At 31.5% G+C, this 19,878-nt stretch overlaps 2 protein-coding genes across 3 annotated transcripts; one reads left to right on the top strand and one right to left on the bottom strand.

The window, feature by feature from the left end:
* Positions 1-277: 277 nt before the first annotated feature.
* LOC102582757 (spermine synthase) lies at positions 278-7,140 on the top strand. Of its 2 annotated transcripts, none has more exons than XM_015310143.1 (11): positions 278-527; positions 618-860; positions 948-992; positions 1,741-1,817; positions 1,922-2,044; positions 4,744-4,848; positions 4,930-5,002; positions 5,338-5,409; positions 5,860-6,052; positions 6,210-6,339; positions 6,627-6,767. In XM_015310143.1, exons 2-11 carry the CDS (start codon positions 707-709, stop codon positions 6,633-6,635), a joined length of 981 nt encoding a protein of 326 aa, XP_015165629.1. In that variant the 5' UTR covers positions 278-527; positions 618-706; the 3' UTR covers positions 6,636-6,767. The 2 variants fall into 2 exon arrangements, with proteins under 2 accessions (XP_015165629.1, XP_006350569.1); XM_006350507.2 differs by lacking the exon at positions 6,627-6,767 and adding an exon at positions 6,793-7,140 and having other exon boundaries at positions 279-527.
* Positions 7,141-7,495: 355 nt separating this feature from the next.
* Positions 7,496-10,941, bottom strand: LOC102582408 (probable protein phosphatase 2C 51). Its single transcript, XM_006350506.2, has 3 exons — positions 10,103-10,941; positions 8,222-8,327; positions 7,496-8,047 (listed from the first exon to the last, which is right to left on the bottom strand). The coding sequence occupies exons 1-3, from the start codon at positions 10,841-10,843 to the stop codon at positions 7,695-7,697; spliced, it is 1,200 nt and encodes a 399-aa protein (XP_006350568.1). The 5' UTR covers positions 10,844-10,941; the 3' UTR covers positions 7,496-7,694.
* Positions 10,942-19,878: the final 8,937 nt, after the last annotated feature.

The following is a 19,878-nucleotide window of genomic DNA, read 5'->3' as shown; positions in this document are numbered from 1 at the left end:
TTCTAATATTTTCTTCTATTTCTAAAAACCTCTAAAATTCCTTATTTCTCTCCTAATTCTAAATTATTTTTTAATGTATCCGAGCTACGTATTATGTATCCGGTTATTTTATAATGTATCCGAGTTATATATTATGTATCCAATTTATTTTACTTTTTTAGGGATTAATGTAATTACAAGATTGTAATTTTATATTAAAACTATGTGATTTCTAAAATTTCGACTTATTAAAATCAATAATTTAATGTAATATAAAGACCTAATTCGGAAGCGCTAACGCCATTGATTCGTCCAAACCAAAGCTTTTCCTGTAACGTTTTTTTTCTCTCTCTCTCTCTCGGATTCCTTCTTCTTTTTGAATTTTTTTGCTAAGTGTTGGTTCTGCGTTAATTCAACGCTGCTTTTATTGTATTTTGGTTAAGTAAGAGTGGAGTTCCCAGTTAAAAAGTGTTTGATTTGGGTTCCATTTGCTTATTAATACTTCGTTTAGTTCTAATCTTTCAGTGGAGTTTCAATTTTTGCCTAAAGTGAGTACTCTTTCTTTTGGTTCTAATTGTTGAATTAAGAGATAATTGTATTCTATAATTCCTTTGTGTTCTTGTTGAACATGATTGTAGGATATCGTGAGGTTGTTGGAGGCTGGATTCCAATAAGATAATAATTTACGGAGCTCGAAGAAGGAAGAGGTTTGGACAACCGGAGGACTATGGATGGGAAGGAGAATAATGGTGTTAATGGTTCAAATAAGGTTGTTATTCCTAAATGTTGCTTGAAGGCTAGGGTATATGATCCTGAACTTGAAGCCAATTGTCACTCCACTGTTGTTTCAGGATGGTTCTCTCAACCTCCCTCATCATTTGGTAATTAAACGAAATTAATAATTGCCAGTTGTGTTCAGGGTTTAGATGTTATTGTTGACCTGTTTGTTGTTGTTCCTTCAATTGCAGATGGAAAAGAGAAGGTACTGTACTTCAACAATCCAATGTGGCCAGGTTAGAATTTGCTTGTTCCTTTATTATATTTTACTATTAACCGAGGCTCTATCTGAAACAACCCCTCTCTCTCTAGGAAGGATTTACCCAGGGCTGATACTTGTAATTTGCTCCAAACAGTAGTCAAAAGTTGATTAATTTTTAACTTACATTTTCTGTTAGCAGTGTTAAACTAAATATTTTCAGAAAAGTTGATGAGAACACGAAATCATTATCTTTTTGTTATTGTCTTAATCTCAACACTTTAGAAGATCTTAGTGATTTTGTAGACTCCATCATATGTCAAAAATAGTTTTTTTTTGGAGATGATTGGGACAGTAGGAGTTTTTCTTCTTCTTAGTTGTGTAAAACAGAAGAGCTTATGTCAGCTGCAACTGCATTAGTTAGTTATACTAGATTTAGGAGATGATACTTGTGTCCTATTGCAAAGGGAATTGTCGAATTTTAGGGTGAGTGGCTCGGCTTGTGCGCTTGTTTTCTTGAGCCCTGTATTTCCAGTATGTGTGTTAAAGTAGCACAAAATGATGCTTCTGGTAGAAGTAGGAGAAAAATTGAGCTTTATGCTGTAACAAATTCCTATAATTTGGTTTGCTAGTTTAAACCCAAGTTAATGCATAAAGTTTGACTTCTATTTCCAAGTGTATCACTCCTATTCGATATTGAAGTACTCAACGATGTCCTTTCTCTTATACCCTTTTTCATGAATGTTTACTAAGAGTAGTTTTTTCTTCATTGCGTCTTTTTACAGGAGAAGCACATTCCCTGAAAGTAGAAAAGGTTTTATTCAAGGGAAAGTCAGAATTCCAGGAGGTTTTGGTTTTTGAGGTTCAGCATCTTGTTCTATCGTAGTTTTGTGCTTTAAATTCTAGCTATTAAATTTCTCTCAAGCTCTTTTATCATCTGCCTTAAATGTGTATTCGTACTTGCAGTCTGCATCCTATGGAAAAGTTCTAGTGCTAGATGGCATTGTTCAGTTGACCGAGAAAGATGAATGTGCCTATCAGGAGATGATAGCTCATCTTCCTCTTTGTTCAATCAAATCTCCTAAGAAGGTAACCATGTAAAAATTTGGCTTTACAGATTTTTCTCCCTTTGTTTCACTCCCAATGATCAACAAAGGTTTTCGGATTTGCTTTCTTGTTTTGGAATCAGAATATACTGGAAGAGAGTGAATCTTATGTGCTTGAGGACTGGATTGATATGTGTTTGTGTGTGTGCATTGTGTGTGTGTGCGTGTGACAAGCTGAGACCTGGATTTTTATATGTAAGTCAATCAAGAAAAGATAAAACTATGTGATGGAACCAACCAAACACTCACCCTTTAAGATTTCATCATCATGGATGGTCCACTTCTCCCCCAACCTTTTGAAGTTTGCATGTGTGGACTGATAAATCATTTCTTTGTTGGAGCGTATTTGTCAAGCGGCTAAAAATTGCTTATTTTTAGAAGCATTTTTATGAAAATAGCTTTCAGAAGTGCATTTAAAAAAACAACGTGTGTGGCTAATTCATTTGAAAAGTGATTTTGATAAGCAAATTGTGTTTGGTTAATCTATTTTAAAAAGTATTTTTGAGAGTCAAATTACAAAAAAGGCAGACATCAATGCACTTTTAATATTAACTTTATTTTATAGAGAGAAATTATTTCAAATATCTGTTATAAAATTTTTAATTATTTAACTAAAAAGTACACATTGCAAATTTTCTTCAATATTATATGTAGCTAAATCGAAGAAAATATTAGTTATTGATATAATATTAACATAATGATTTAAATATAATTAAAAATATTAAGCCAAATAAATTAAATAATTATTCTACAAATTAAAACATAAAATAATAATATATAAAACGTATAATAAAATAAAGAATTTATTGTGTAAAATTTAAGAATAAATTTTTTAAATGGAACTTAACCAAATTTATGTGATATGCTAATTAATTAACAAGGGATATATTGGTAATATGTATAAATGGTAGGGGTACTCTTGTTTCAAAAAATGATTTTCTTTTTTGCTTTTTTTTAGAAGTAGAAATTTTTTGCTTCTTTCCAACCACATAAAAACCGCTTTTACTTATATCTAAAAACAGTTTTACTGGTTGACCAAACATTTTAACTTTCAAAAATTGTCTTTTTCTCAAAAAAATATTTTTAGCCTCCCAACCACTAGGCCAAACATGCTCTTAGTAATGGTTGATGTTTGAGTTGGCTTGTGCACACTTGGACTACTCTATCAGCTACCTCTTCTTCCTGCCTACATAGGTATCGGGGTAATTTTGTTTGGTAGAATCTCTTAGTGTTTAGTCTCTGTTGGGATTTTTACCTTGGTCGGTACCCACTTTACGAATCAATAGGCCACACCCTTGGTTGTTGTGTGGACTGATACATCATTCTCTTGGTAATTTGATGATTAACATGGTGGTAGCTTTCTAAGTCCTGTTGCTCTAAAGGCTCATATAGATTTTCTGGTAGAATTATACCTTTATCAGCAACTCATTAGTTTCTATGGTATCTGACAAATTCATGTGCTACTGCTTCGGGAGGAATCCTAATTTCTCTTTGCATTAAGCCCAATGGGTCAAGAAAGAATTTGTATCTTAAGAGAATTTCTTTGTTTACAACTCCTTTCTTATGCTCTGTTTGCTGTATGTTACTATCATTTCCACATACAAGGACATCAATATCTGGACTGGTTGAATGGAAGGTATTTGACTATGTTGCTATTAATAGAGGGAGATGAAGCAGGACAGGCACACAAATTTATTTTTGTCAATTTTCTTTTCATGAATTCAATATTGTGGGTGTACCGAAAAATGTGAATCACCTAATGTTAAGATTAAAGCCCCTGATAGGTCTATGGCATGAAGGAATCTGAATAATTATTTAGTGGAAGTACATTAGGAACTAGGAGGATTACCTTTGAAAACTTGGTGGACTGCATTAAGCAGTATCTCTTCTAAGATGATTACATGTAATTACTTTGAACTTGAAACTAAGAAATGTCCTAGTTTTGAAGGACATACACAGAGGAAGCTCAATCATTTAAGTATTTGGCTATTCTTTCTGCAGAACCCGTTTGTAGTGGATGAGAATTTGATGTGTGTGGATATTGGTGGAACTAAAATTTTCATCTACCAGTTTCTTTACTTGTTAAGCATCTGTTAAAGTACCAAGTCTTCATTGATTTATGGGTTTTTATCACTTGTCAGCAGTAGTTTACCAGTTTTCAGTTTTATCTGCAGATTTTGAACTTCAAATACGCGTTGTAAATAATCACTAGAATGGTGTCACTACCTGCTTGTTATCTCTGTCTGCGTGTTTTTAGATGGAATCTGATATAGGTGATAGTTGATCAATTTAATTAATTGCTCAAAAGGCCTAGTCTGAAATGTTGCTGGTTTTCACAGCTGCTGTGGGAGTGTGGGTTTTCTCATTTGTAACAAGGGAGAGAAAAAGAGTTAACCAACACTAGGTTCTTTATTTTTTTCTTCAATTCTTTTCATAACATTGATTTTATTCTTTGCCTGGGCATCCAAGACAAAATTAGAAAGATTTGAGTCTATGATAAGCTCATTATGAAGATATGATGAGCCTATGTGTGTATATATATATATATTATACGTCTTTATTGGACTTTATTGTTTGAATTCCTCATCTTTTATATTAATCTGTTTTGGCTTGGGTTTTTTTCCTTCTCAGTTTTACCATTCATTTGTTCTCTGTCTAATCCATTTTGACCTACAAATGCAGGTTCTGGTTGTTGGGGGTGGTGATGGTGGAGTTCTAAGGGAAATTTCTCGACACAGCTCTGTGGAGCAGATTGATATTTGTGAGATTGATAAAATGGTTATAGATGTGAGTAATAGATCCAAGATACATGAATTGGTGCTTTTGTTGAGTTTCATTTTAAATATGTTGTATTTTCTTGTGTTGCAGGTCAGTAAAAAGTATTTCCCAGATTTGGCTATTGGCTTTGAGGATCTTCGTGTCAATCTTCATGTTGGTGATGGTATGAACACTTTCATGTGTCGCTTGATCTTATTAGTATGAGTCTTCGCATCAATTCAAAAATATTTTTTCTACTCTTTGATTTTTAGTTATTAGGAGAATGGGAGGCTGAGAAGCCTAGGGTAAAGATACAACTCTCAGAGTATCATTTTGGTTATTCTGGCACCCAATGTTTTGCCTCAATATGGTGGGAATGGCTCATTGTATAATTAAAACTAAAAAGCAGGACACAATGCTTTTCTTATAACTGAAATTTAGTTTCCATGTTTAGTTGAGCTGTATATGACTTTTTTTTGAGATAAAGCTGTATATGGCTTTCTGACTGATTTTTGACAGCTGTTGAGTTTCTGAAGAACACACCTGAAGGGAAGTATGATGCTATCATAGTTGATTCATCAGATCCTGTAGGTAAGTCAGATGCATCTTTTAATTTTACGAACCTTTGCTTTTAAAAAGTTTTAGCAACTTAAAAGTCATTTATCGACTTTCCATACAGCATCCTGCCATCCACAGTGAGGCAATCCCCTGTCCAAATAGGGCAGATTTTGTTTGTTGAAGATAGAGCCTATAATTCACTGATTTTCAAGGATTGAAAAACTGCATGCATTTCTGGGTAGATATCTGTGTCTTTTGTTGTAGAGCACATCACTTCTTTTGTTTGATTTTTCCTGTTTCTGTTGGATGTTCTTGGCCAGTGTATATATTGACTGTATAGTATTTTCTCTTGTTTGGAGTAGGAATAGTTTTGGTTTTTTGGTTTTGTACCTGACACTCCTAAAAGATGGGTTTTGCAGCATCTAGTAATTTTTCAATCCAATGAGCTTTAATTTAATTGTTCTCAAATGTCTTTCATTACAGGTCCTGCGATAGAGCTTGTGGAAAGACCATTCTTTGCAATGATAGCCAGGGCATTAAGGCCTGGCGGTGTACTTTGCAACATGGCAGAGAGCATGTGGCTTCATACTCATCTTATTCAGGATATGATCTCTATCTGCCGTGAAACATTTAGTTCTGTTCATTATGCATGGGCCAGTGTTCCTACATATCCTAGGTATAATTTAGGAATTAACAGCAAAAGCCTTGCAAGTTAATGTAGCCATTTTATTTATTTGTTTTTCGTTAGTTGTACGGTTGAAGGTTAAAGAGGAATTGTCAAACATGCTTCCACTTAATTGTTATTGAGGATTGTTGCTTTACGTATTATGCAGTGGCGTTATTGGGTTTCTTCTGTGCTCAACTGAGGGACCATCTGTTGATTTTAAGCACCCTGTTAATCCTATTGAGAAGTTAGATGGCGCTCTTCAGCATCAGCGGGAACTTAAGTTCTACAATTCTGAGGTAACTTGTTCTACTAGTAAGCAATTTCATATTTGCTACTCATAACATCACCAATAAACATTCTTTGATTTTGTTTATGCTGTATTGACTGCGCGTGTGGTATGCATCGATATTTACTTATCTTCGAGTTTTGTACCATAATTTGGGATAAGATGTTAAGTTTTGGATACAATTTGATATTATGGGTGTTTCAAATGTACCAAGACAAACTATACAAGCCTATCATCTGCCATTTGATAAGAGGGCCTTTTCTACCATTTGAACTATTTTTTTTTTTACCTTGCTAGCTGGTATAGGGTAACAATTTTGAGTTTTAAGCTTCCTTGTCTCTGTTCCATTGCATCCACCGGCATACATCAAATACTTGGAATTTGAAGTCCAACAGCTGCACTTCAATTCAACCAAGAAAAGCTGTCATTTTTCTTGTGACAGAGTATCTTGTTCTTTTAACAGATGCATGAAGCTGCTTTCGCATTGCCATGCTTTTTAAGGAGGGAGGTGAGCGGTCTCGGTGATGGCCCACGTTCTGCAGGAGTCAAGATTTAAGTTGTTGCATTATCTATGAAATTATTACCCATTTCTTTTCCTTGCTGCTCTAGTAAACTGGTTGATATCCTTCCCACTTGTCACACGCGTAGGCAGCAGGAAATGTAGATGCGGCTATTTATCTGTGTGGTTTGTATTGGTATTTGATATTGAAGACATTAACATGTAATATGCAGGTTTCAGTACTGCTATATCTACTGTTAACTTGTTGAATGAGACTTGAATAAAATATGTTATGACACGCATTGGCATATAGTTTTACTCTTTCTGATAAATGCTTGGAAACTTTAGTGAATATCCCTATGTCGAAATATGTTTCTACGATAAACTGAAAATTTATATTGCTGATTGATTGAATGCGGCGATGATTTTCATATTTCATTATTGGTGATAACAGGAGTCTAGACGTTGAAATAATACAAAGACGAAAGCAAAATTGAAACAAAAGTGTTGAAAAAATTATGAATCGTCCGTCAATCGGGTTAGTAAAAAAAGTGGTGGTGGAGGTTGAAAACTTCAAAGCCACCGTCTCACAAATGACTTCCATTGCAGCAACTAACCTGTGGAGACTTTTTCTCCCAACTAATCTGTTAGAAATCTCATTCAAATGTGAATGACCAAGGCCAATAATAGTCTATAAATAAACCATAAGCTTTACAAAGAAAAGGGGAGAATTACGCAAACAAGCAAGGAAGGCAAGTAATGGTATTGCTGCAGGCAATCAAAAGGAAAGATCCCTTCACATTGCTAACCTGGTGGACATCCATAAAATTGTTTGCCTATCATTTGTATGGGAAGCTTAACTATGCTCAGTCAGTGGATGAACATACAGATCTATTCAAATCGACGACAATTACACTGATGTTATCCCTACTACCCCGAGCAATTGCCAACTCTGCAAGGAAGGAAGCTGCTCGTGCTGCGAGACTTTCTTTGACACCTTCACTTGACTGATCATCTCTCTTATGGGATTTGGTTTGTTGGTCACACCTCCTGAACGTTTGACCATTCAAGCATCTTCTTGTAACGTCACACGCAACATCATTTGGAATGACATCCCATAGACCATCACTTGCAAGTAATAAGAATTCATCTTCATCACTTCTTTGGCTAACCAAGACTTCAGGATCTGGAATGACATATGGTTTGAGGTACATATCACCTGCATCGATCAATAACTGTATCATAAAAAGCATGATTTACTATTAATTTGCCAAAGTGCTCTGATCAGCTCTTCCACAAACAGTAAGTTTGTTCTTCATTTCTGTGGAAGCCTCTACAAAGATGAGAATTAAGAAAAGACCTGCTAGTGCAGTAAGCTGAGTCTTCGACGTACCTATGGATCTTGAAGTAGCAAGAACTCCTAAGACTCTTTGTCCATTCCAATTTATGACTTTCCCACCTGAATTTTCAATTCTATCCAGCTCATCAGGTCTGTCAGGCTGCGCCCATACAGGAACTCAGTCAACAGAAAGCATTCCATTTCAAAATCAAAGACATCTACTTGGCACTATCAAATGTAGAAAATGTCGATCGACAGAAGTTAAGTACCAAGTTAATTCATCCCTATCCTACACGCAAATTAGGGATTTCAATTTGATGGTCTTAGCATTGATATCACCCGCAGTGCTAAAGGCTACATCAACCACTGATCATATCATTACTCGTTGTCAATTTAATAATATGATGAACATCCGATAAAATATTAGACCTTTGGCGAGTTAAGATTATAGCAATAACAGCATACAAACTGTCATATCTAAGGATGTTAAATAAATAAAAGGTATACCAAAGTTGCCAGGCTCGTGGTTATATAGGACCTTATGAAAGTTATACATTACAATGAAAAAATATAAAGTAAAATAAATTGTCTTTGTTGGTGTTTGAGTAGGGCTAATCCTTTGACATTATTCACAGCCAAATCTTTTATAAATATTAGTAATGTGTTTGATTTTGAATTGACACAAAATTAAAAAAAATTCAGTCTCACGATTTTATACTAAAAATATTATATAAAATGTACCAAAATAATTTTTAATGTTGTGGTATTAAACATAGAGCCCATGTGAAAAAGTAGAATTAAAGAGTTGAAAAAAAAGATACATCCTTTATTAAATAGACAAAAGAAGGAAAGTATAAAACTAATAAATTGAAACGAAAAGTAGTAAAACATTAAGTTGTTGGTAAAATCTGTTTGAATAGTGTGAACGACAGAAATATTTTCCTTTCTTTCTGATTCTGCAAAAGCTAAATTTGTTAGGTTCACCTTGTCACGTTTAACTTCATCTGGCATAAATTTTGACTAATATTTAAAAACGTATTTTTTCATCATATTGATATGAGTAAGGATGACAACTTATAATATTTTTCATTAATTTAATCTAACTCAATTTAGCTTCAAATTTTAAAGCTCACAAAACAAGTCAAGTAATAGTGAATAATAAGATTACCAAATGAATAGTTACGACTTGTCATAAAAAAAAAAAATTACCCCTCCCTCGCACGGTCGCACCCCTTCCACCAACTTACCCCTTAATTTTTTTGTTTTCCAAAAATAAAAAGAAATCAGTTTTTTCAAAAAAAATAAAATTTACCTCCTTCCCAGGCAGCCCCACACACCCCTTCCACCAACCTATCCCTAAATTTTTTTGTTTTTCAAAAACAAAAAAAAAACTGTTTTTTCAAAAAAAATAAAATTTACCCCCTCCCCAGGAACCCCACCCCCACCTTCCTCCAACCAGCCCCTAAATATTTTTTGTTTTTCAAAAACAAAAAAAAAAACTGTTTTTCAATTAAGTTTGAAAATTAATATTAAAGTATAAATTTTAGAAATCACATAGTTTTAATATGAAATTAAAATCTATTCCTGTTTAGTTTGTAATTATATTAATCCCGGAAAAAGTAAAATAAACCGAATACATAATATGTAGCTCAAATACATTATAAAATAAATCGAATACAAAATATGTAGCTCGAATATATTAAAAACTAGCTCGGATACATTATAAAATAATTTAAAATTAGGAGATAAATAAGGAATTTTAGAAATAGAAGAGAATATTGAAAATAAGGAAACATAAGACGTGTATTTCAGTAATTTTTTCATAGGCAAAATGGACTCATTTTATTAATATGGACTGAAATTGCTACCATTGTGAAAATTGATTCGAACATTGCAATAACAAAAAATAATAAAAGGGAGTTAAAAAACGTATACCTTATGATCAATAGACAAAGGTACTGCAACTCCAGCACGTGAAAGCACAGCTCTTGAATCTCCACAGTTCGCAACAACAAATTCCTCCTCTCCGACCACCGCTACAACCGCCGTTGATCCTATCGTCGCCATCTCCGCCCCTTCCTTGTTCACCTTTTCGTCCATTTTACGGAAACTCTCCATCATAACATTCTCCCAATTAATACTCTTCCCATCATAATCTTCTCCTTCCGAAACTTGCTGTATCACTAAACGGTGCAAAAAGTCACGGCACGCGTGCGCTACACGTGACCCTCCATGCCCGTCGTAAACACCAAAATAATCGTACTTCCTGCTGCTGCCTTCACTGAAAAAACTCGGATAAATCGCCACCGCATCTTCCATTTCCCTTCTCCGGCCGATCAACGATATCGATCCATGTGAACAGCACGTGACCAAGCTCTCCCTTACTTTTTTCACTTCACTAGATGTCGCTAGTTGAACTTGATCATCAGTATCAGTTACGGTACTGTTTTCCGGTTTTTTCTTCTTATAATGCCTGTAATCAGCGGCGAAGACATTGAAATTTTCCGGTAGGTCAGGCGACGATTTCAACCGACGTTCATTCAATCGCCTACGACGAGTGAAATTTGGCTCCTTCTCACTCAGATCTACTTCTGCTAGTCCGCCGGAATCCACTAACGCCGTTAACCGGCAACCTTTTTCGGCTACCGGCGGCAAACCTTTAACGTTATCAATCATTTTAATGCGAAGACGATAACTGCATTGCGAAGATTATAATGGAAGTAGTAGTAGTAGTAGATATTTTGCGTAATTCGGTCCAAAAGAGAGAGGAAGTAGAGAGAGTTGAATATTAAACAACTCTACGATGAATATTAACCGTTGGATAGAATAGGATGATTGATTTGTGCCACGTGACTATGATGAAGCGGCTGGTTGAGTTCCAAAGATCAAAATGCAATGATGAGTAGGATGAGGACTGAAACACGTGGGTGGTATGGATGAAGGAAGAGGAAAATACGTGGCGCAAGCATGTTTAGCTAGTCAATAGGGATTCCCTAGGGGAAGAAAAATATTAGTCGTCCACCTCAATTTGACCATCTCCGATCCAACTTTATTTTACTCTTTATTCTCCGCTTATACAAAAGTAAATACTGTAGTATTTTTCAAATTTGAAGAGCTATTATTCACATTCTTTATTTTACTGTTTAATTATTTTATAATTAACACATTATTTTTATATAAGACCATTAATTAAATATTTTAATATACATAATTCTTTTTAGATGTAATATAATATTTTTAAAAATATATTATTTAATATATACTATTTTCATTCCGAATTAATAATATTTTAATTTTAATTTTATTTTCGTCACTCTATAATTTGATGTTATTATTATTTGCCACTACGATGAATGCACATCATTAAAATGATAAGTTAAATTTTTTAATTAAAAATACAATACATAACAAATAATTTAAATACGAGATAACAACACAATCATAACATAATAATTTATTCACAACAATCTTCGTTGCAATTTATTTCCACTAATTTGTATATTATAGTAATATTTATTTGTAATTTATGTTATTTAAAATTTAGAATAAAATAAAATTTTAAATTAAATAAAAAAAATTAAAATTTTTTTTTTTTTTATATGGCATGAAAATTATATAAAGCGGTTATTTGAAAGAAAGAAAGAATGAAAGACAACCACATTATGAAATAAGAAAATAAAAATGAAATAGAAAGAATAATGTAATATTGAAAAGAGAGATAAACGATTTTTTTAGAGAGTAAAATAGATAATTGAGTTGAAGTTGATTGTCTGAAAAAATAAAAAACTCTATATTTGAAGAGTAAAATAGAGGGTAGGGTTGGAGATGCCCTTATGTGGTATGTTTAACTTGACAAAAAATTAATGAAAAATAAAGACTTTTATAATTTGTAATTTAAGTCAAATTTTAAATATTTTAAGTGATTATAAGTTATTTCTTTTCATTAAGAGATTATTTGATAGCCGATTAGAGTTGTGCATAAAGGCAAAGTAAGAATTAGAAATTTGAAAGTTCTTTAAGAAGAAAAAAATATTGCAAAGCCTGCTCTTTTGTTTTTTTTTAAAGTAGCTTTTGATGATAGTGGAGTTCAAATTTGCAACTCTAGCGTGGAAAATGTTTCCATGAAACCTTCTTTATCACTGAGCCGTTAGTCAATTTTGTAAGTGAGTTCACAAGTTAATATACATATATATTTATTTAATTTTTAATACAAATATAAGATCTACGAAAAAAATACTAGGTTCGTCCGAACCCACAAACCCTCCACCTAGCTCTGCCCCTAATTATGTAGATATTCATAATGTAAAAAATAATTATGAGTAAATTGATATAGTAGTTTATGCAAGAATTAGTTACACCTGTATTAGTTATTTCATCTTCATATATATATAGTAGTGAATCTATGTTGTGACTTATGGGTGCTTAAACACTCATTGCCTTTTGTGACAATATTATTATTTATGTACAAAAATTTAATAATTCATTGAAATATATTAACTGAACACCCGTTATATGTAGCAATTTTCAAACTAAAAATAATTGAACATAACAGAAAAAATTTATCCTGCGCGAGGTGCAAGTATTGTTAGTTGTGTGAGGGGTTGTTTGGCTGCCAAGTGTATGTTATGGGACCACATGTCACTTTCTTTCATTTCCTTTTCTCATCTATTTTTAACCTTCTTTCTTTTTATACTTTTTCTTTCTTTCTTCAAAACACTTTCTTGCATTTTTTTCTACTACTTGTTAACTCTTAACATAATTTTATTTTATTTTTGTAAGATGTTTTTTTATTTTTTATTTGAAATTTGGTATATGAATTAAAACGCGATAATTTAAGATTTGCATCGTGTAGAGCTTTGTTCGAAGTAATACATTGTTTACTAAGAATTTTTCATACTCAAAACCTCTAGTTAATAGAGAAACAACATTATCTTTTGCGCCATCATTTATTTGAGAAAAAACCAAAGTTGGTGTGTCGAAAAATTTAAATTTATTTTTTTGGAAAAATTTTAAGGAATTGAAGAAAGTGAAACTACAAAAAAATAGTATTTTAAAATCCCGTGTCTTAATTTCATAAAATATTTTAAAAAAATATATATATATTGTATAAATAATATATAGAAAATATAATTTGAATTAATTATTTTTTAAATTATAAACAAAATTGTAATTTACCCAAAATAACTTTTTCATTTCTCTTCTCACTCCTCCACTCCACCTTTTATTTACCCCCTCTATGTAGAGTACTTTGTAATTTTGTAAAAAATTAAATATATTTCATTACACAATAAAAATAATAATATCCTAAAATTAATATTTCATTATCTCTTTTTCGCATTATTCTCCAATTCTTCAATAAACAATAGTTATGTCCTAAAATTAGTAATTTTATTATTATTATTTTTAATTTAATTCATAATATTCATTTGTTAAAAATCAAATATAAATAAATATATTAATATTAATTTATATTTAAAGTAAAATAATTACGTATTTTAAAAAAGCTAAATTAAGACTTGTGTTCTTAACCTCATACAAAATCAATTGTATTATTTAAAGAACAAAAATAATTAGTTATTTAAAATTATTTGTAAATCAACAAAATCAAAATATAATTAATTGAATTTTTTTCATTTTACTCTCTCTATTAATTTATTATTTTTCTCTCAAAATTCAAACTATAAAATATTTTTTTTATTATATTACATGATGAGAATTGCAACTAATAATATTTTTTGGATGAATTGCAACTTAGTGAGAAGGTTATATTTTTTAACAAACACTATAAGTTGCAATTCTTATCATGTTAATATAATAATAAAAGAATATTTTTAAAGTATGTATGTATGTAGGAGTTTATGGATGATTTTCGAATTTGGATTACATGAAAATAGTAATAAAAACTTATGTAATTATTTGTCAAGATTACTGATGGTCTTTCTATTATATTTTCTTGTTGGAGAATATTTGATACATTTAAGTGTTTATGAAATTAGAAAATTATGAAATAATTGAGAAGAAAAAAATTAAGTTTATACTCCTTTTGTTTTCGTATTAGTTATTTTTCTTTTTTACACTTTCTTTAAGAAATTATTAATAAAAATGATATTTATTAATTTACTCTTTATGTTCTTTTTTTTACAATTTTACAAATTTTGTTTATAATTTCAAAAACAATTAATTGTTAGAGTAATGAAAAAAAATTATAGTTTAATTTTGTTAATTGATAAACAATTTTTATAATTATTTTTAGTAATTTAGATAATTAATATAGGATAGAAAAATAATACTAAATGTTAGGAGTATGATGAATTAGGCTAAATTTCATACTTTTAAATTATTTAAAGGTTAAGAAATTAGTAAAATTTGAAATAATGGTAAAAAAATAAGAAGTTGAAAAGTTTAAATAATGGGAAAAAGTTAAAAAGTAAGAGAGAAGGAACTTTGGCCCTTTTTTCTGAAAATGGGACACAAAAATCCATTTGTCAAATTACAAAAGGGGCCTCACACAACTTTTGTATGCCACCTCATACTTGTCCCTCAACCACCATAAAATTTTTCGAACATCTTGATACAAATTTTTTGAATCCGCCACGGTGTATACGTATTTTAAGATGATATTTATTTTGATAGTGGTGCGTGGGTAGGTGGGACCAGTAGGATGTAGTGATGGGACAAGTGGCGTCTCGTAATTGCTAAGGTTTCTGGTGAAACTATCTTTCTTTCTGCGGTTTGGTGGACAAGAATATTGACTACTCTCTACCATTTAGAGGACACGTGTTTCTTGTAATGATTCTTCAAACTCACCCTTCTTGGCTTCTCCAATCCAAACATCAAATTTTATATTAAATTTAATATTAGTATTATTTTTTGTGTAATCAATTTCAACCGCATCAAATTTTACACAAAAAAAAATAATACTTTTTTCTCTTTTCATTATTATATTATTATTTCTTATTTAGCGTCCCACCATTCCTTCTTGTTAACACAGGAAATCTAACTCATTCTAAGGTAGAGCTCTTAGAGTCCTACTTAAAAGTGAAAAATAGTTATTTAGTTAAAGCAAGGAGAGCAGAAACTAAGGGAAAAAACATATGTTCTTTCATTTATATTTTCTTATTTCATAAAACAAATTATTTCTAAAATATTCACCATATATAATTCATATTATTTTCTTATATAATCGTTTAATATAAAATTATTTTGTACCATAATTTTTTAAATACTATAAATTGCTAGCAAATATTATACATTATACATAATAATGGATAATACAAATAAAAGTGAATCATTAATGAAATACTATTAAATAAACATTACATAATTGAAAAAATTATTTTAAATTCTACATAAATATTCAACTTTCAAGATCACTACGATGTTCCTATAAATGCTCTATTAATGCATTAAGTAGTTCAAAATGAGCTTCTTTGTCCTTTATTTTTTTATATCGAGCTATAAATTATTGAAATTGATAATTTTCATCTATTGCCATTTCTACGGTCGGAGTTGGACCTTCCGACGCATCTTGAATTGGTGCATTAAGATCGCATTAATCCCCAATTATCATGTTGTGCATTATAATACATGAAGTTAATATATCATGTTGCACTTCTTTTTAAAATTACTATGTATTTTATATTTCAATTTTGATGTATGTCAATTACTATTTTGTTGAATATTTATTATTTTCGGTTTGTTTTTAAGTACATTGTATTATTTGTTTAAAAATTTATATGTTTGCATTTTTAATTTTTGTGAAGGTTAATTGTAGTTATATCCAATTATAATTTATAGTAGAATTAATATAAATTTAATTCTTAAAAAAAGTCATATATAGAAAAATTAATTTATAAAAAAACCAAATTTTATATCTAAAATTAATATTATAAAAATATTACATAAAAAATAATTAAATATACAAGAGATTTAATTAAAACATACAATTTATATAATGTTTAATTAAAAGTTTGTATAATAAAATAATATTAAAATATTCAAAAAGTGAATTGGTGTGATGAATAGTGTTACATCAAATTTGGTGTAACACTATTCACACACCAAATTTGATGTAAAAATTGGTGTGGGTTGGAGCTCAAAACACCAAATTTTACACCAAATATAGGATTTGGTGTAAAATTTGGTGTTGGGTTGGAGATGGTCTAAGGGCATCTCCAACCCAAACACCAAATTTAGTGTCAGCACTATTTTAGTGTAAATCAACTTCAACTCACTGCACCAAACCAAAAAGGAATATTTAAACTCTACACCAAACTTTTATCTTTTACAAAAACATCATCTATAATAGTTGTTTGTGTTGTATTACATAATTTTTTACGTAAACACAAGTAGTGATGGAATATTCAGTGAATATGAAAGTGATGATATGTTTATTGATCAATGAAAATGATGAACAATCGGTTCAGGATAACAAAGTCATGTGCTTTGTCTACTTCACGATGTATGGAATGATGCTTATTGTACTCACTCCGAACTACCATATTGCTCTAGTGTCATAAACACTACTTGTTATTTGTTGCAACGAAGATCCAATTGACTTGTAATACAAACCTATGGTTAGTTTTGATAGTTTTTAAAACTTATGGGTATAAATCATATTTTCTAAAAAAGTGAAATATGTTTTTCAAATACTATGGCCAAACACATGGTGAAATTCCACCCAAATAATATTTGCCAAAAATATTTGAAAATCTATGGCCAAACGCTAGCTTAGTTTTAATCATTAGAACATTGAATTTGAAATTTTCTTTGACAGTTTTTTGTCGATGGCCATAGTGGTCGTGTTTTTCAAGGGAGAGAAAAGGAGAAGGGAGAGGGAAAGAATAGTTAACCATTATTAAAATTATGAAAAATTACATAATTAGACATATTTCAATACCATATACACATTTAATTATATATATTATGCTATTATATACAAAAACATAGTTAGAGAAGTGAGCGAGATTGGGGAGGGAGGTGAACAAGATTCGTATGTATCACAGATACATGCGAATCACACAAGACTGTATGTATCTAGAGTGATTCACATGTATTTTGGATACCAGTTATGCAGCGACTCTTTCGAAAGGATACTACCACTTAAATAAGAAATCTAATTTAATACTTGCGACATTTAAAAGAGATTAACGATAGGAATTTTGATTATAATCTAGTAGAGAGATTAGGTTCAAAAAAATGGTTAAAGATGTGCATCCTGTCCATTTAAACATTTATTTGATGTCAAATTGATATTGCGCAGAATTATAACTTATGGCGGAGAAACCCTTCCAAAATAATCTTAGCAAATAACTTACGAGATTTTCATGCATATATTATCCTCACACTTAAAAATGATATAAAAATAATATTACCAACTTTCAAGTACCAAAATTCGTCGGTTCATGCTTCACACAACATTCAAAACAAATAGTAATTTTAGTATATTACAAGACTTGGGTTTATACACCCCAAAAAGAACAAAACATATAGCCACACTAATATTACAATCCATGGTGACATGATCAAATTAGCCTTCAAAGTTTCATGTAAGTGTACAACACATAGATCATGTACAAGTCCCAAGGTTTATACAAAATATAGATGCCTATATGCAAATGTGATCTTCCTTAAGGCTCTCAAAAACTCCATCTCCAATGGCCAACTTCATGCATCCTCTCGAACATTCCCTACGATAGAAACAACTATCGCTAAGCATATAGCTTAGTGGTGAAAAAACTATAGGTTTGGAGCTCTCAGATTCACCAAGCTACCTTTCTCAAGTCATAGGCAACATAAAACATAATAAACAAATCAAGTAAACAATATATAAAGAGTATCAAGTTCGATATTTAAAGATCCAAATGTCAAGAACGCTCATAGCACCATTTTCCAAGAGATTTAATAACAAGGCTCGCCCAATATATACATCATGTCGTCACACCAAGCACAAAAAGATATCAAGAAGGGTCGATGCACTGTATCAAGAAGGGTCAAGCCCAATAATAAAAAAAACCAAGAACCATATTAAAAATGGTTTTCTAGTTCGTATTTAAAATAGACAACTTTCATTCTTAAGACGAACTAAAAATCCAGAGTCAAGATGGCAAATGATCTGAATCAAGAGGCATGCCAATAGTGACAAAGTCACAACCACAAAAAGGACAAGGTCCCAACAAGAGTGCCAAGTGATCAAACAATCCGTACAACAAGACGAGTTACACAAATGTCTTTAATGTCTTAAAAGATACCAACACGACAATGCAAAGTGACAAGAGGTAACCAAGGTACCAAGATAAACTTTTAGATATACCAGCAGGTAAAAAAGAGTACAAGTACAAGTTTATACACAAACCTCGGTGCTTAGCTTAGAAACAGTCCAACACAACTTCAAGAGTTCAAACCGTAGACCAACCAACATATCAATGTCCTCAACTTGTTCACGAGTATATACAACCTTAAAAATAAAATTACATAACTTATTTAATTCCTAGTAGCTCAATAATGTTGATGTAAAATAGGATTATCATCACAAGCAAGCTTAGACTATACAAATACGACTATGCCCCCAAAACAGTAATTCTGGCCAGCCTAGTACCTCGTGTCGCAACTTAGATTTGAAAATGAAAACTGCAAAACTTGTAACGACCCGAGAGCACCCCCCTAGTTGTTACCGGCGTATTCGACCTCTCGGAGGTCTTATACAAGCCCTTAGCATTCGTCAAAGCATTTATCATAGAAAAATAGCGGAAAATTTAAAACTTTTTCATAATATAACACAAGACATAAAAGTCACCTCATTAAACCTTTAATACAAAATCGGAATACTACGTCTCAAGGTAGCCATCTTAAAACATGACTACAGCACAAGAGAGACACAACCCCTTACAATACAAAAGAAACTACTATCTAGTACATAGAACTTAAGGAAACTCTTTAACATAAAGGTACTTTGAATCTTTAAGGACACAACCCAAACTTGGGAAATAGTAAGCCAAACTCATCACTTCTAGGAAAGACCCTTTAGTCACCATCACCTACACTTGGTGTAAAAAGATGAAGAAGAATGATGTTAATACAAGAATGCACTAAGTATGATAACCATGCAAAACATGCTTTTAAAAGGACATTTAGTTGGAAACTATGCATCATGCCTTTTTAGAGAAACTTCAAGAACATTTAGTACATAGGCACCATATAAACCACATACACTATCATACGCATGGAAACCATTCATAATAGCACATAGAGCCACTTATAACATTTTAGGCACATTCAATGCATACAATACATTACCTTCCTCTTTACCTTTACTCATTTCCTCAAGCAACCCTTGGGGAATACTTGGTGCAATGTATCGCCTTAAGGTTACCAAAGCTGAACTTACATATAGCCTTCATCAATCCAACCACATATATTCATAGAGTCATAAGCACACCATAAGACATAGTCTTCACATAGGAACCATCACCTAAGACAACCCCCAAGTCACACTAGTGCAATATGCAAGTAGCATCCCATAATACTACTCACACCAAGTGTTCCTAGGAAGCCACCATAAACTAGGCACATCATATTCAACAAGTCATAACATCTTCATTTAACATTAGACATAAGACCAACATACTTCATAACATCATATAACGAAACATTCCTTTACTACATCATTAGTCATAACCCATTTAGTTCATATCATAGATAAACCACCCTCA

This window comes from Solanum tuberosum, unplaced genomic scaffold (assembly GCF_000226075.1).
Source record: "Solanum tuberosum cultivar DM 1-3 516 R44 unplaced genomic scaffold, SolTub_3.0 scf00126, whole genome shotgun sequence".
NCBI classification, from domain to species: domain Eukaryota; kingdom Viridiplantae; phylum Streptophyta; class Magnoliopsida; order Solanales; family Solanaceae; genus Solanum; species Solanum tuberosum.
This window is presented reverse-complemented; position numbering and strand designations above follow the sequence as displayed.

Coding starts and splice junctions, on each gene's coding strand:
- LOC102582757 (XM_006350507.2), top strand. CDS start 707: ATGGATGGGAAGGAGAATAATGGTGTTAATGGTTCAAATAAGGTTGTT. Junction 861..947: donor TCAACCTCCCTCATCATTTG/GTAATTAAACGA, acceptor CTTCAATTGCAG/ATGGAAAAGAGAAGGTACTG. Junction 5,003..5,337: donor CAATCTTCATGTTGGTGATG/GTATGAACACTT, acceptor GATTTTTGACAG/CTGTTGAGTTTCTGAAGAAC.
- LOC102582408 (XM_006350506.2), bottom strand. CDS start 10,843: ATGATTGATAACGTTAAAGGTTTGCCGCCGGTAGCCGAAAAAGGTTGC. Junction 8,328..10,102: donor CTTTGTCTATTGATCATAAG/GTATACGTTTTT, acceptor GTATGGGCGCAG/CCTGACAGACCTGATGAGCT. Junction 8,048..8,221: donor TGCTACTTCAAGATCCATAG/GTACGTCGAAGA, acceptor TGATCGATGCAG/GTGATATGTACCTCAAACCA.